The 11,948-nt window shown below is 44.4% G+C and overlaps 1 protein-coding gene across 3 annotated transcripts in view; it reads right to left on the bottom strand.

Annotated features, from left to right (window-relative positions):
* Positions 1-11,948, bottom strand: part of plcd1a (phospholipase C, delta 1a) — a 95,173-nt gene that overhangs the window by 15,028 nt on the left and 68,197 nt on the right. For all 3 annotated transcript variants that reach the window (XM_043690855.1, XM_043690857.1, XM_043690854.1), the window contains exons 4-8: positions 7,602-7,731; positions 6,864-7,092; positions 6,185-6,386; positions 4,166-4,310; positions 510-662 (exon numbers count right to left, since the gene is read on the bottom strand). In XM_043690855.1, coding sequence (XP_043546790.1) covers positions 510-662; positions 4,166-4,310; positions 6,185-6,386; positions 6,864-7,092; positions 7,602-7,731 — 859 coding nt within the window. The remainder of the gene's footprint in view (positions 1-509; positions 663-4,165; positions 4,311-6,184; positions 6,387-6,863; positions 7,093-7,601; positions 7,732-11,948) is intronic.

Below are 11,948 nucleotides of genomic sequence, written 5' to 3'. Positions count from 1 at the left end.
TAGTCCTCCCTGTATTCCGTGAGATCTAACCTTGCTAATCAGTCTCCCATGGGGAATCTTATCGAATGCTTTACTGAAGGCCATATAGAGCACATCTATTGCTCTACCCTCATCCACATGCTTGGTCACCTCCTCGAAGAATTTAATAAGACTTGTAAGGCAAGACCTACCCTTCACAAATCCGTGCTGGCTGTCCCTAATCAAGCAGTGTCTTTCCAGATACTCATAAATCCTATCCCTCAGTACCCTTTCCATTACTTTGCCTACCACAGAAGTAAGACTAACAGGCCTGTAATTCCCGGGGTTATCCCTGTTCCCTTTTTTGAACAGGGGCACAACATTCGCTACTCTCCAGTCCCCTGGTACCACCCCCGTTGCCAGTGAAGACGAGAAGATCATTGCCAACGGTACTGCAAAGCAACACTACCCATCAAGCTCACTCCACTATTCAACCCTATCATAGCTGATTCAAGGCCTCCACTCCCATCTCTCATCATGTTGTCTCTTACCTGAGGGGAAGGGAAGTTGGTTGGGACTTTGCCGTCAATTGTGTTGGTAAGCAGCATGTCACCGAGGATGCTCTTCATCTGCTGTGCCATGACAACTTGCTGCTCTATGCTGCAGTGGTTCTCCAGAGACAGGATGACAGGATAAGGAGAAGCCTGGAAAACAAATACCATTGTACATCATTCAGTTGGACAGACATCAAGAGATTACAGTGTTGGTTCAAACGTGGACAAGAAAAAGAGCGGTATTCCAGAGGGGAGGTGACAGTGACAGTCCTTCGACCAACTGTGGCATCAAGGAACCCTAGGAAGATGTTGTGAAACTTGAAAGGGTTCGGAAAAGATTTACAAGGATGTTGACAGGGTTGGAGGATTTGAGCTACAGGGAGAGGCTGAACAGGCTGAGGCTGTTTTCCCTGGGGCTGAGGGGTGACTTTATAGAGATTTACAAAATTATGAGGGGCATGGATAGGGTAAATAGGCAAAGTCTTTTCCCTGGGGTCGGGGAGTCCAGAACTAGAGGGCATAGGTTTAGGGTAAGAGGGGAAAGATATAAAAGAAACCTACGGGTCAACTTTTTCCACACAGAGTGTGGTATGTGTCATGGGTGGAATGAGCTGCCAGAGAAAGTGGTGGAGGCTGGTACAATTGCAACATTTAAGAGGCATTTGGATGGGTATATGAATAGGAAGGGTTTGGAGGGATATGGTCTGGGTGCTGGCAGGTGGGTCTAGATTGGGTTGGGATATCTGGTCAGCATGGACAGGTTGGACCGAAAGGTCCGTTTCCGTGCTGTACATCTCTATGACTCAGTGGGTGTCAGACGCAAATCCTCTGCTGGTTGGAGTTTTGATGATTGACAGTCAGTCAGTCATCTTAACTCCAGGAGTTTCTCAGGGTTAGTGTCCTAGTCCAAACCATCTCATAAGATTAGAAATAGGAATCTTTGCTGATGATTGCACAATGTTCAGCACCATTCAAGACTTCTCAATACTGAAGCAGTCCATTTCCAAATGTAACAAGATTGGACAATACCCGGGCTTGGGCTGACAACTGGCAAGTAACATTCGCACCACACAAATGCCAGGCAATGCCAATTTTCATTGAGACAATCTAATCACTGCTCCTTGACATTGATGTTACCATCAACATTCTGGGGGTTACCATTGACCAGAAACTCAACCGGACTTGCCATCTAAACATTGACCTGCTCTTGCAGCCAGAGGTTAAGGATATCTCACGATGAATAACTCACCTTCTGACCTCTCAAAGCCTGTCCACATCTACAAGACATCAATTTGCCTGGATGGGTGCAACTCCAACAACACTCAGGAAGCTCGATACCGTCCAGGACAAAGCGGCCCACTTGAATGGAGAACATCCAGAAACCTCCACCACTAACGCTCAGTAGCAGCAGTGTGTACTATCCACAAGGTGCACTGCAGAAATTCACCCAAAATCCTCAAACAGCACCTTCAAAACCCATGACCAGTTCTATCTAGAAGGTCAAAGGAACCAGTAACCTGCAAGTTCCTCTTCAAGCCACTCACCGTCCTGACTTGGAAATATATCGCTGTTCCAAAATTCTGGAATTCCCTCCCCAAGGGCATTGTGGGTCAACGCACAGCAGGTGGAATGCAGCAGTTCAAGAAGGCAGCTTCTCAAGGGGGCAACTAGGGTCAGACAATAGACCCTGGCCACATTCCACAAATGAACAATACAAAAGAGATTCTGGACAATGAAGTCTTGAAGTCTTGATCATTAATTTTAAAAATAACAACTGAAAGAAACTCAAGATTTCATATTTTAAACAAAATATTTTACCATGCAAGTATTAAACAAAGGAAGCTTAACACTTATGTTTTGTAAACCCTTACATTACATATTAACCCTTACATATTAAACAAGCTTAACACTTCTGTTTTGTAAACCCTTACAGTTTTTCCCCAAAAGTCTCCCCGTTCTACTTATCTTTGCATCCAAGTTTTCTATTATTCATTCACAGGGTGTGTGTGTCACTGGCTAGGCCAGCATTTGTCTATCCCATAGGACAATTAAGAGTCAACATTGCTGTGGGTCTGGAGTCACATGTAGGCCAGACAGGTGTGGCTGGCAGTTTCCTTCCCTAAAGGACATTAGTGAACCAGCTGGTTTTGAAATGGTCATTGTTAGACTCTGAAATTCAGATGTTTTTTTGTTTTGTTTTTTAAAAATCTAATGCATTGGTGGTTCACTATACTTTCCAGGATCGTCCAGGGTTTCTTCAGTTATCCAGAGACTGAACCAAAACTGTATAATAGCTCCCAGAATGGCACTTTGACCCCCCTCCCCCCATTTCCCCACTTTGGCTCTTTGTGCATGAAGCTGTTACAGGTTTTAATGAAAACCCATCCGATCTGTTGGAAATTTCACTTGATCTGGCCTTTATGTGACTCCAAACCCACACAATGTGGATGACTCTCAACTATGGCCTAGTAAGCTACTCAGCTGCAAGAATTACTGCCTTTCACCATTCAGATTCCAAAAGACTTTTTAAACAATTCGTAAACAGAGTGTGGCAAGAAGCTGGAACTTGCTGCAACAGGAAGTGGTTGATGAAAATAGCTGAGATACTTTCCAAAGGAAATTAGATGAGTACATGAGAGGAAAGGATTTATATTTATCTCATGCCTTCAATGTAATAAAGACCCATGGAACTTTGCAGCAGCTTTAACAAATATATATTTCGAGAAGAAACCATACAAGGACACATTAGGGCTGATAGCCAAAAAGCTTGGCCAAAGAACTATACTTTCAGGAGTGTTTTGAGGAAAGTGAGGATGCGAGGCAGGGAGATTTAGGAAGGGAATTTTGATGCTGGTCTCTAGTAGTTGGAGGCACAACAATTAAAATCAGGGAGGCTCAAGAGGCCAGAATCAGATGTTCAGGGTTAGGGATTAAAGAGATGGGGAGAGTTGGGCTTGAAAACAAGAATGAGAATTTTAAATTGAAACGGTGCTTGAATAGGAGCCAATCAGTATCTTTTGGGGGAGGGAAGGGAGGAGGAGTTGAGGTCTGACACAAATATAAATATATGAGAATCCTAGTCATGGAGCAGATTGCACTCAGAATTTCAGGATGTGGGCATCGCTGGCTCAGCCAATACTTATTCCTCATCCCAAAAGGCAGTTCAGAGTCACATGACAGGGTCTGGAGTCACATGACAGGCTAGACTAGGTACGGATGGCAGTATCCTTCCCTAAAGGACATTAGTGAACCATGGCTTTCCCCACCACTCCAAACAAACAACAATGATTTCACAGTCACCAATTCGAATTTCATCATCTACCAAGACAGGATTGAAACCAGGTCCCCAGAACATTACCTGGATCTCTGGACTAATATAGTCCGATAATAAAACTATTGGGCCATTGCCTCCCCCTCAACATTCTGGTGGGAGGTCCTGAAGTTGTGAATGGTGCTACATTAATTCAACACTTTCTTCCCTTTGCTCCAAACATAAGCTCTTACTGTTGTTGTTCATCTTTATGGTCCCAGTCAATTGTCAGACACAACAGGTTAGATCTAACCCTCAGTGCCACTCAGTTCAATCTCACATACAGGGCTTTGAGTTACAATGAACTGAAGGCTCACACAAAGTCCTGTGAACACTGGCTTACCTTAAAGGCATATTGCTTTACAGCTTGGATGACGTCCTTGAAGAGGATTTTTGAGGTGAAGGTGTAGCCATGATAAATGACTGGTTCTCCATCTCGTCCATCCCAGCAGTCCAGTTCCACACAGCGGCAGCCTTTATTCAGGGCACTGCAGGCAAGACAGCATAATTTAGCTTCCTGTGGCATCACAGTACAGAGAAAGGCAATTCAGCCTATTACATCTGTTCCAGTTCTGTGACAGAGCAGTCCAATTTCTTCCTCAACTGGTCTTTTTCCCCCATATCACCACAATTATTGCCCCCACTACAAGTATTTAAATTCTCTGTTAAGCATGATTATTTCTACTAACTTTTTTTTTTAAGAAAAGAAATTAAGCCAGTCTTAAGGTCAGAGATTGATTACAAAACCATCACTGATTGTTGCAAAAACCCAACTGCTTCACTAATATGTTCTTTCAGGAAGGAATTCTGCCATCCTTGTCCAGTCCGGCCTACATCTGACTCCAGACCCACTGCAGTGTGCTCAACTCTTAACTGCCCTCAAACAGCCCAACAAGCCGCTTAGTTCAAGGGCAATTAGAGATGGGCAACAAATGCTGATCTTGTCATCAAGGCCCACTTCCCATGAAGTGAATGAAAAAGCTCTCATGCAGCCCATTCCAGATTATCACATCTCACTGTGGAAAAACATACTTTTCCCCCAATTCCTGCCAGGCTCTTTTATTAATTATATTAAATGAAATTGCAGAGGTTCCTGTCAATGGAAAGTTGCCCCTTATTTATTCCACAAGTGTTCCTCATACCTTTAAACAATTCTATTACCTCCTGTTGAGCTCGAAGGAGATTGGCCCTAATGGTTCCGTGACAGAAGTTTTTCATCTCTGCTAATGTTCTGGTAAATTCCTGCTGCCCCCTCTCAGAGTTTAGCGTACATGTTAGAACAAGGACCCCAGAACCGAACCCAATACTCAACTGGTGAAGCAATGACCAAGCTCAGCACAAATGCCTCACTTTTGTAGAGTGTTCCCGACAAGCAATGAAAGGGATGAGCAGCATAAGATGATAGAACAGATCAGGTCTGTCTCTGTGATTTCAAGCATGCATGTTGGGGATTAGCAGGGAATTAAATTCCCTGGAGGAGGAGCATATATGTCCATCAAAAGCATACAAATATACCAATGAAGTGTGGGAGTACCTTCAGCCCCTTCTATCTACCACCATTCAACAGAATCATTGCTGATCGGATTACGGCCTCAAATCCAGTTATTCATGTTAACCTTAATACACTCCAACTCAGATGTCAGACACCAGGGTACTCAGTGCCATGCTTTTAGACCAAAGAAAAACAATAAGGCAAGTGGCTGTAGCATGCTCCTGAATAGCTGGTAACCCCTGAGCTCAATCTTCCTCTCAAACTGCAGGGCAGAATGTTACCTCTCCCCAAAACAATAATGAACTTTGGGCTAAAATAAAAGCCATGAAGCTCTATCATAATTGTCAAAGCTTTTTGTCCTACACTTATCAGGACAAAGCTGAAAATGTGTTGCTGGAAAAGCGCAGCAGGTCAGGCAGCATCCAAGGAACAGAAGAATCGACGTTTCGGGCATAAGTCCTTCCTGAAGAAGGGCTTATGCCCGAAACGTCGATTCTCCTGTTCCTTGGATGCTGCCTGACCTGCTGCGCTTTTCCAGCAACACATTTTCAGCTCTGATCTCCAGCATCTGCAGCGCTCACTTTCTCTCTTATCAGGACAAATGCAAGAATGCCAAATTTCCAATGTTCACAATTTGTACGACAGGAGAAAAGGATGCTGATCAATTGGACAAGGTGACTCCATGGTGTTCCATGGAGATAGCTCCCTGGAACTGACAAAAGAAGGAAGGAGTACACGTTTGATTTTGGATAGTCAGTGGACAGTCTTCTACCTCTGCCTTCTCCACCAACCAACACCACACCACCCCACCTTGTTAAATACACATTTGTGCTAGTTTAAGCAGACAGAGCCTTCTGCAGATGTCAGTACCTGATGTAGGCCTCAACGCTGCTGGGTCCTTCAAGCTGATCTTTTGTCAGGTAGGTATTGTGGGAGGATGAAATGAAGTATTTATTGAGTGGCTTGGTCATGTCGTGGTAAACTTTGTTGTGTTCCTGGTTGAAAATATCAGCAGCTGGTGACATCAGATAGCTCATAAAACCGTCTTTGGTCATGATGGAATCAAACCTTGCTGATGACAAAACAAACGAGTCATTGTTAACATCCAAACATATCCCCTATCAGACTCGCAAAAGAACTTGGAAAACAGAATTGTCAATCTGCGAGGACTGGCCGGGGGTTTCGAAGGTTAGAACATCAATATCCTGACACTGCCATGGGCAATAACAGGGTGAAAGGAATAATGGGGACAAAAGAAAATGGATTAACCATCTTTCTTTTAACACTTTCTGCTTAATGAATGAACTGAGATGGAGCAAAAGAATATTTGACTGAAAGTGAAATATAATCCAGTCAGATCACAAAAATTCTTTGCACTCTGATTGGCCACAAGCAGGCTAGGAATAGATGCCTTGGATGGTCAAGGGTATGAGGGTGGGGCAGGATGCTTGGCAAGAGGAGTCAGGCAAAGAGCTCTCCAGGAATACATTCTTGCAGAGTTAGGAACTCTACTTCAGAAGTGAGGGGCATCTTAGGGCAGGGGGCTTACCTTCCTCATTGAGTTCGTACTTTTGAATGAGCTGTGCTGCGTACTCCTGGTTCACGTTTTCCCTTTGCTCCTTCCGGAGAAAATCCGTCAGCTTGTCCACCGTAAGGAAGCGGTTCTTGTCACAGTAGGCCTCGAAGATGGTAGTGATCTCTTCCCGCTCTGTCACCAGCTTGTAAAACTCCTCGATCTCTTTGCCTTGGATTGTGCCATCCATTGATTTATCGCATTTCTGTGGAATATAAAGGAGATTTCAGTTTGGAGAGTGTGAGGTGAAAGAAAGCAATGATAGGAAAGTATCACACTGGGAAGGCAAGGCCATTGTACTGACTCTTTCAAAGAACAATCCAGTTAGTCCCATTACACTGTTCTATCCTTGTATTCCTCCACTTTTTTCCCCTCCTTCAACTATTTATTCACTCCCTTTAGATTACTGGTGAATCTATACCCTATCAGACAGAAAAGTACAAATCCATACCAGTACTCACCAGAAATGGGGCCAGCCAAATTAATTTCTACCCCCACTCTGCATCACCAGTCTGAGTTTAAAATGGAGAAGGGCGTTGATGAAAAATGTGGAATTGGGGGATGATTGTGATGCACATTGTAGATGAACAGCCAACTGTTTGGGCTCAGGTATGAGGAATGTGATCGCGAGCGATAACGACTAAGCTCACGCACCCCCACCTCCCCCAAACATTCCTGCACAGAAGATATGAAGAGTGGCTCTCAATACTGTACCACAAACAGCTCCTTTGCGTACGCATCGTCCACCTCAATGTTCATCATGCGCAGAAACTGTTTTACTTCATCCAGCGACATTTTATTGTCTTTGTTCACGTCAGCCTTTTGAAGATAAATCTGAAACCATCTGAATGGTAATTCAAGGAAGCAAACTCGACTGGTCAAGCTTCAAAGCTCTGCAAACTCTAAGATTTCCCTGACATTTTCGAATCGACTTGTTCAGAGATGTTATGACACATCTCTGAAGCAGCTGGGGCATGAACTCAGGTCTCCTAATTCAGAGGTAAGGACACTACCACTGCACGGCAACAGCCCTCAAAAGATGTTCCAACTTTAAATTCAATATTAGCTGCTTTTGGCCCCTTATTAATTACAGGTACCTTGCTAGTTTTTTTTTTTAAATAATGGCACCATCCTCCACTTAATGCAAGGGCTTTTTAAATGACCTCCTTGGTCATACTATCAACTTACGAGAGTCAGAGAGATCTACAAATAGTAAAAGGCCCTCCAGCCCATCATGTCTGCACTGACCAAAAAAACAATGAAGCTAAGGCAGCACGCTGGCTCAAGTAGTTAGCACTGCTACCTCACGGAGCCAGGGTCCCGGGTTCAATTCCAGCCTCAGGCCACTGTCTGTGTGGAGTTTGCACATTCTCTCCGTGTCTGCGTGGGTTTCCTCCGGGTGCTCCGGTTTCCTCCCACAGTCCAAAGATGTGCAGGTTAGGTGGATTGGTCATGCTAAATTGCCCTTAGTGTTCAGGGATGTGTGGGTTAGGTGGATTAGCATATGGAAAATGCAGGATTACAGGGACAGAGTGGGGAATCTGTGTGGGATGCTCTTTAGAGGGTCGGTGTGGACTTGTTGGGCCAAATGGCCTGTTTCCACACGGCAGGGAATCTATAAACTATCCTAATCCTATTTTCCAGCACTTGCACCATAGCCTTGCATGCCTTGGCATCACAAGTGCACATCGAAGTAATGCAAGGGTTTTCTGGCTATACACGCCTACAGGCAGTGAGTTTCAGATTCCACCCTCTTGAAAATGTTTTTCCTCACAGGTGAGATTTACCAGGATGTGCTGGCACTGGGCAGCTTGAATTAGGAGGGGCTGGGACTTTATCCTTGGAGTATCAGACGCTGAGGGTGATCTTATGAAGATTTATAAAATCATGAGGGGCATTAATAAGATGAATAGCAAAGGTGTTTTCCCCAGGAGGGGAGTCCAGAGTTAGAGGGCACAGGTTTAAAATGAGAGGGTAAAGATTTAAAAAAGGAACCCAAGGGGCAATGTCTTCACAGAGGATAGTGTGCATATGGAATGAGCTGCCAGACGAAATGTTAGAGGCAGGTACAATTACAATATTTGAAAGACATTTGGATAGGTACATAAATAGGAAAGGTTTTAGAGGGATATGGTTTAGATTGGTGCTGGAAAAGCACAGCAGCTCAGGCAGCATCGAAGGAGCAGGAAAATCGACGTTTCGGGCAAAAGCCTTTCATCAGGAGTCTTTGCCCAGGCTTTTGCCCGAAATGTCGATTTTCCTGCTCCTCGGATGCTGCCTGACCTGCTGTGCTTTTCCAGCACCACTCTAATCTAGACTCTGGTTTCCAGCATCTGCTGACCTCACTTTTGCCTTCGAGGGAAATGGGCCGAGTGTAGGAAAATAGGCTTAGCTCAATTTATGATACCCAGTCGGCAAAGACAGGTTGGACCGAAGGGGGTGTTTCTGTGCTGTATGACTCCATCCCTTTTAAATCTCCTGCCCCTTTACTTAAATCTATGCCCCTGCAGTCAATGGTTCCTGCAAAATGAAAGAACATTCTTCCTGCCTACTCAGCCTATGCCCCTCATACATTTTAAACATCTCAATCATGTCCCCTCTCAGTCTCTTCTGCTCCAAGGGAAGCAACCCCAGTCTCTCCAATCTTTCTTCATAACAAAGTCTCCAGCCCAGGCAAAATCCTGGTAAATCTCCTCTGTACCCTTCCCATTGCTATCACATACCTCATGGATTCCAGAACTATACACAGTCTATGTCTTAACCAATGGTTTATACAGTTTTAGCACAATCTTCCTAATCTTAAGCTCGGTGCCTTGTTTAATAAAGGCAAGTGTATCATATGTCTTTTTAACCCAATTTATCCTCTCGCCCTAATATCTTAAGGGACTGGTATACAGGCACATCAAAAAGGTCCCTGTCATCCTTGCCAACCACTCAATAATACTTTGAAATCCTCCATTACAACACTAATTTATTAGTACCAGCTCATTAAACTCCGATGAACTGATCATTAGCTGATGATTGCCTAATGGTTCAGCCAATATGCCACACTGCAGAAAAACCAACATGACAGTATGGTACATGACAATGCCTAGTGATTTTTTTTTTTACATCATGGTTCTGAAAGGGTTAATTAATATTGGAGCCAGCAATAAACTCCAACCAGTCTGCTGATATCATACAGTCTTAGGTGGAAAATTGCAGAGAATAGGTCTGGAACTTGAAGGAGACAGACAGATCATCTATGTCTCCCAAGTCTTCATAACAATAATCAGACTTATACCCAATTGTTAAGGTAGTTTCCCTACTTCTGTGCCAGGAAGCCAGGATCACGTGGCCCAGAGATGGCACGATATCTCTGAGCAGGTTCATTAAAAATACATATTGCTATCATGTAATAAACTATATTTTGTTCAGACAACAGCTTCAAGGATCTTGGTCAGATGGGCCCAATGGGCTGAGAAGTGGCAGAGGAGTTTAATTCAGATAAATGCGAAGTGCTACATTTTGGGAAAGCAGGCTTTTATTGGTCAGAGTATTGAGTACAGGAGTTGGGAGGTCATGTTGTGGCTGTACAGGACATTGGTTAAGCCACTGTTGGAATATTGTGCGCAATTCTGGTCTCCTTCCTGTTGGAAAAGATGTTGTGAAACTTGAAAGGGTTCAGTTACAAGGATGTTGCCAGGGTTGGAGGATCTGAGCAATAGGGAGAGGCTGAACAGGCTGGGGCTGTTTTCCCTGGAGCGGAGGCAGAGTGGTGACCTTATAGAGGTTAACAAAATTATGAGGGGCATGGATAGGATAAATAGACAAAGTCTTTTCCCTGGGGTCGGGTAGTCCAGAACTAGAGGGCATAGGTTTAGGGTGAGACGGGAAAGATATAAAAGGGACCTAAGGGGCAACATGTTCACTCAGAGGGTGGTACGTGTATGGAATGAGTTGCCAGAGAAAGTGGAGGCAGATGATACAACATTTAAGAGGCATTTGGATGGGTATATGAATAGGAAGGGTTTGGAGGGATATGGGCCAGGTGCTGGCAGGTGGGACTAGATTGGGTTGGGATATCTGGTCGGCATGGACGGGTTGGACCGAAGGGTCTGTTTCCGTGCTGTATATCTCTATGACTAATTCATTTAAACTCTTGTCATTGTGCCTCTATCCTGTAAACCAAACAGACCCTTAGACCCAGCCAAGAAAAGTGAAATGGTGGCAATATTCATGTACTCAAATACCACAATTTTCTCCATCAAATCAAGGTCAGTTTGGAGATGATCACAGGTCAAGTTTGACATTTTTCAAAATAACCAGTGTACGAATGAGAAATCCTTAAAAAACAAAAGTACACAAATTCTGCTCAGTTGCAGTATTCACATGGTGGTGTAGAGAGTAAGCTGGAAGGAGTAGCGGGAGGATAAGTGGGTACAGTTCACTACTGCTAGTTCAGAGGAGAAACCTCCTGCCTCTGAAGTAAACAATCGTTTCTTTCAATATATTCTCGAAAGCTTTAGAGTACAGTGATGGGATTATTTGGCTGCCAAAACAACTAGGACCTTTATTGAAGGGAGCAATCCTGAGGTGCAAAACTGACACCAGGCTGCACAAGATGATATTAGCAGGGCAGAGCCTTGCATTTAAGTTGTTTGTTAAAACCAACTTCAAGGAGCAGTGGTAGTGAGGCAGAGACATCTTACGGGTATTGAAGGAGAACTCCAAAGCTCAGTGTAGGCAGCACAAGGTACAGCCACCAATGGGGTGAAGATGGGGTGGAATTGAAAGGTTCCCAACAATTGGTTGGGCCGAGAGGTAGAGCTGAAAATGTGTTGCTGGAAAAGCGCAGCAGGTCAGGCAGCATCCAGGGAACAGGAGAATCGACATTTCGGGCATAAGCCCTTCTTCAGGAATGAAGAAAGTGTGTCCAGCAGGCTAAGATAAAAAGGTAGGGAGGAGGGACTTGGGGGAGGGGCTTTGGAAATGCGATAGGTGGAGGGAGGTCAAGGTGAGGGTGATAGGCCGGAGTGGGGTTGGGGGCGGAGAGGTCAGGAAGATGATTGCAGGTTAGGA

Source organism: Chiloscyllium plagiosum, chromosome 5 (genome assembly GCF_004010195.1).
Source record: "Chiloscyllium plagiosum isolate BGI_BamShark_2017 chromosome 5, ASM401019v2, whole genome shotgun sequence".
NCBI classification, from domain to species: Eukaryota; Metazoa; Chordata; class Chondrichthyes; order Orectolobiformes; family Hemiscylliidae; genus Chiloscyllium; species Chiloscyllium plagiosum.
Note: the sequence above shows the minus strand (reverse complement) of the source record. Positions and strands in the feature narration are given on the sequence as shown.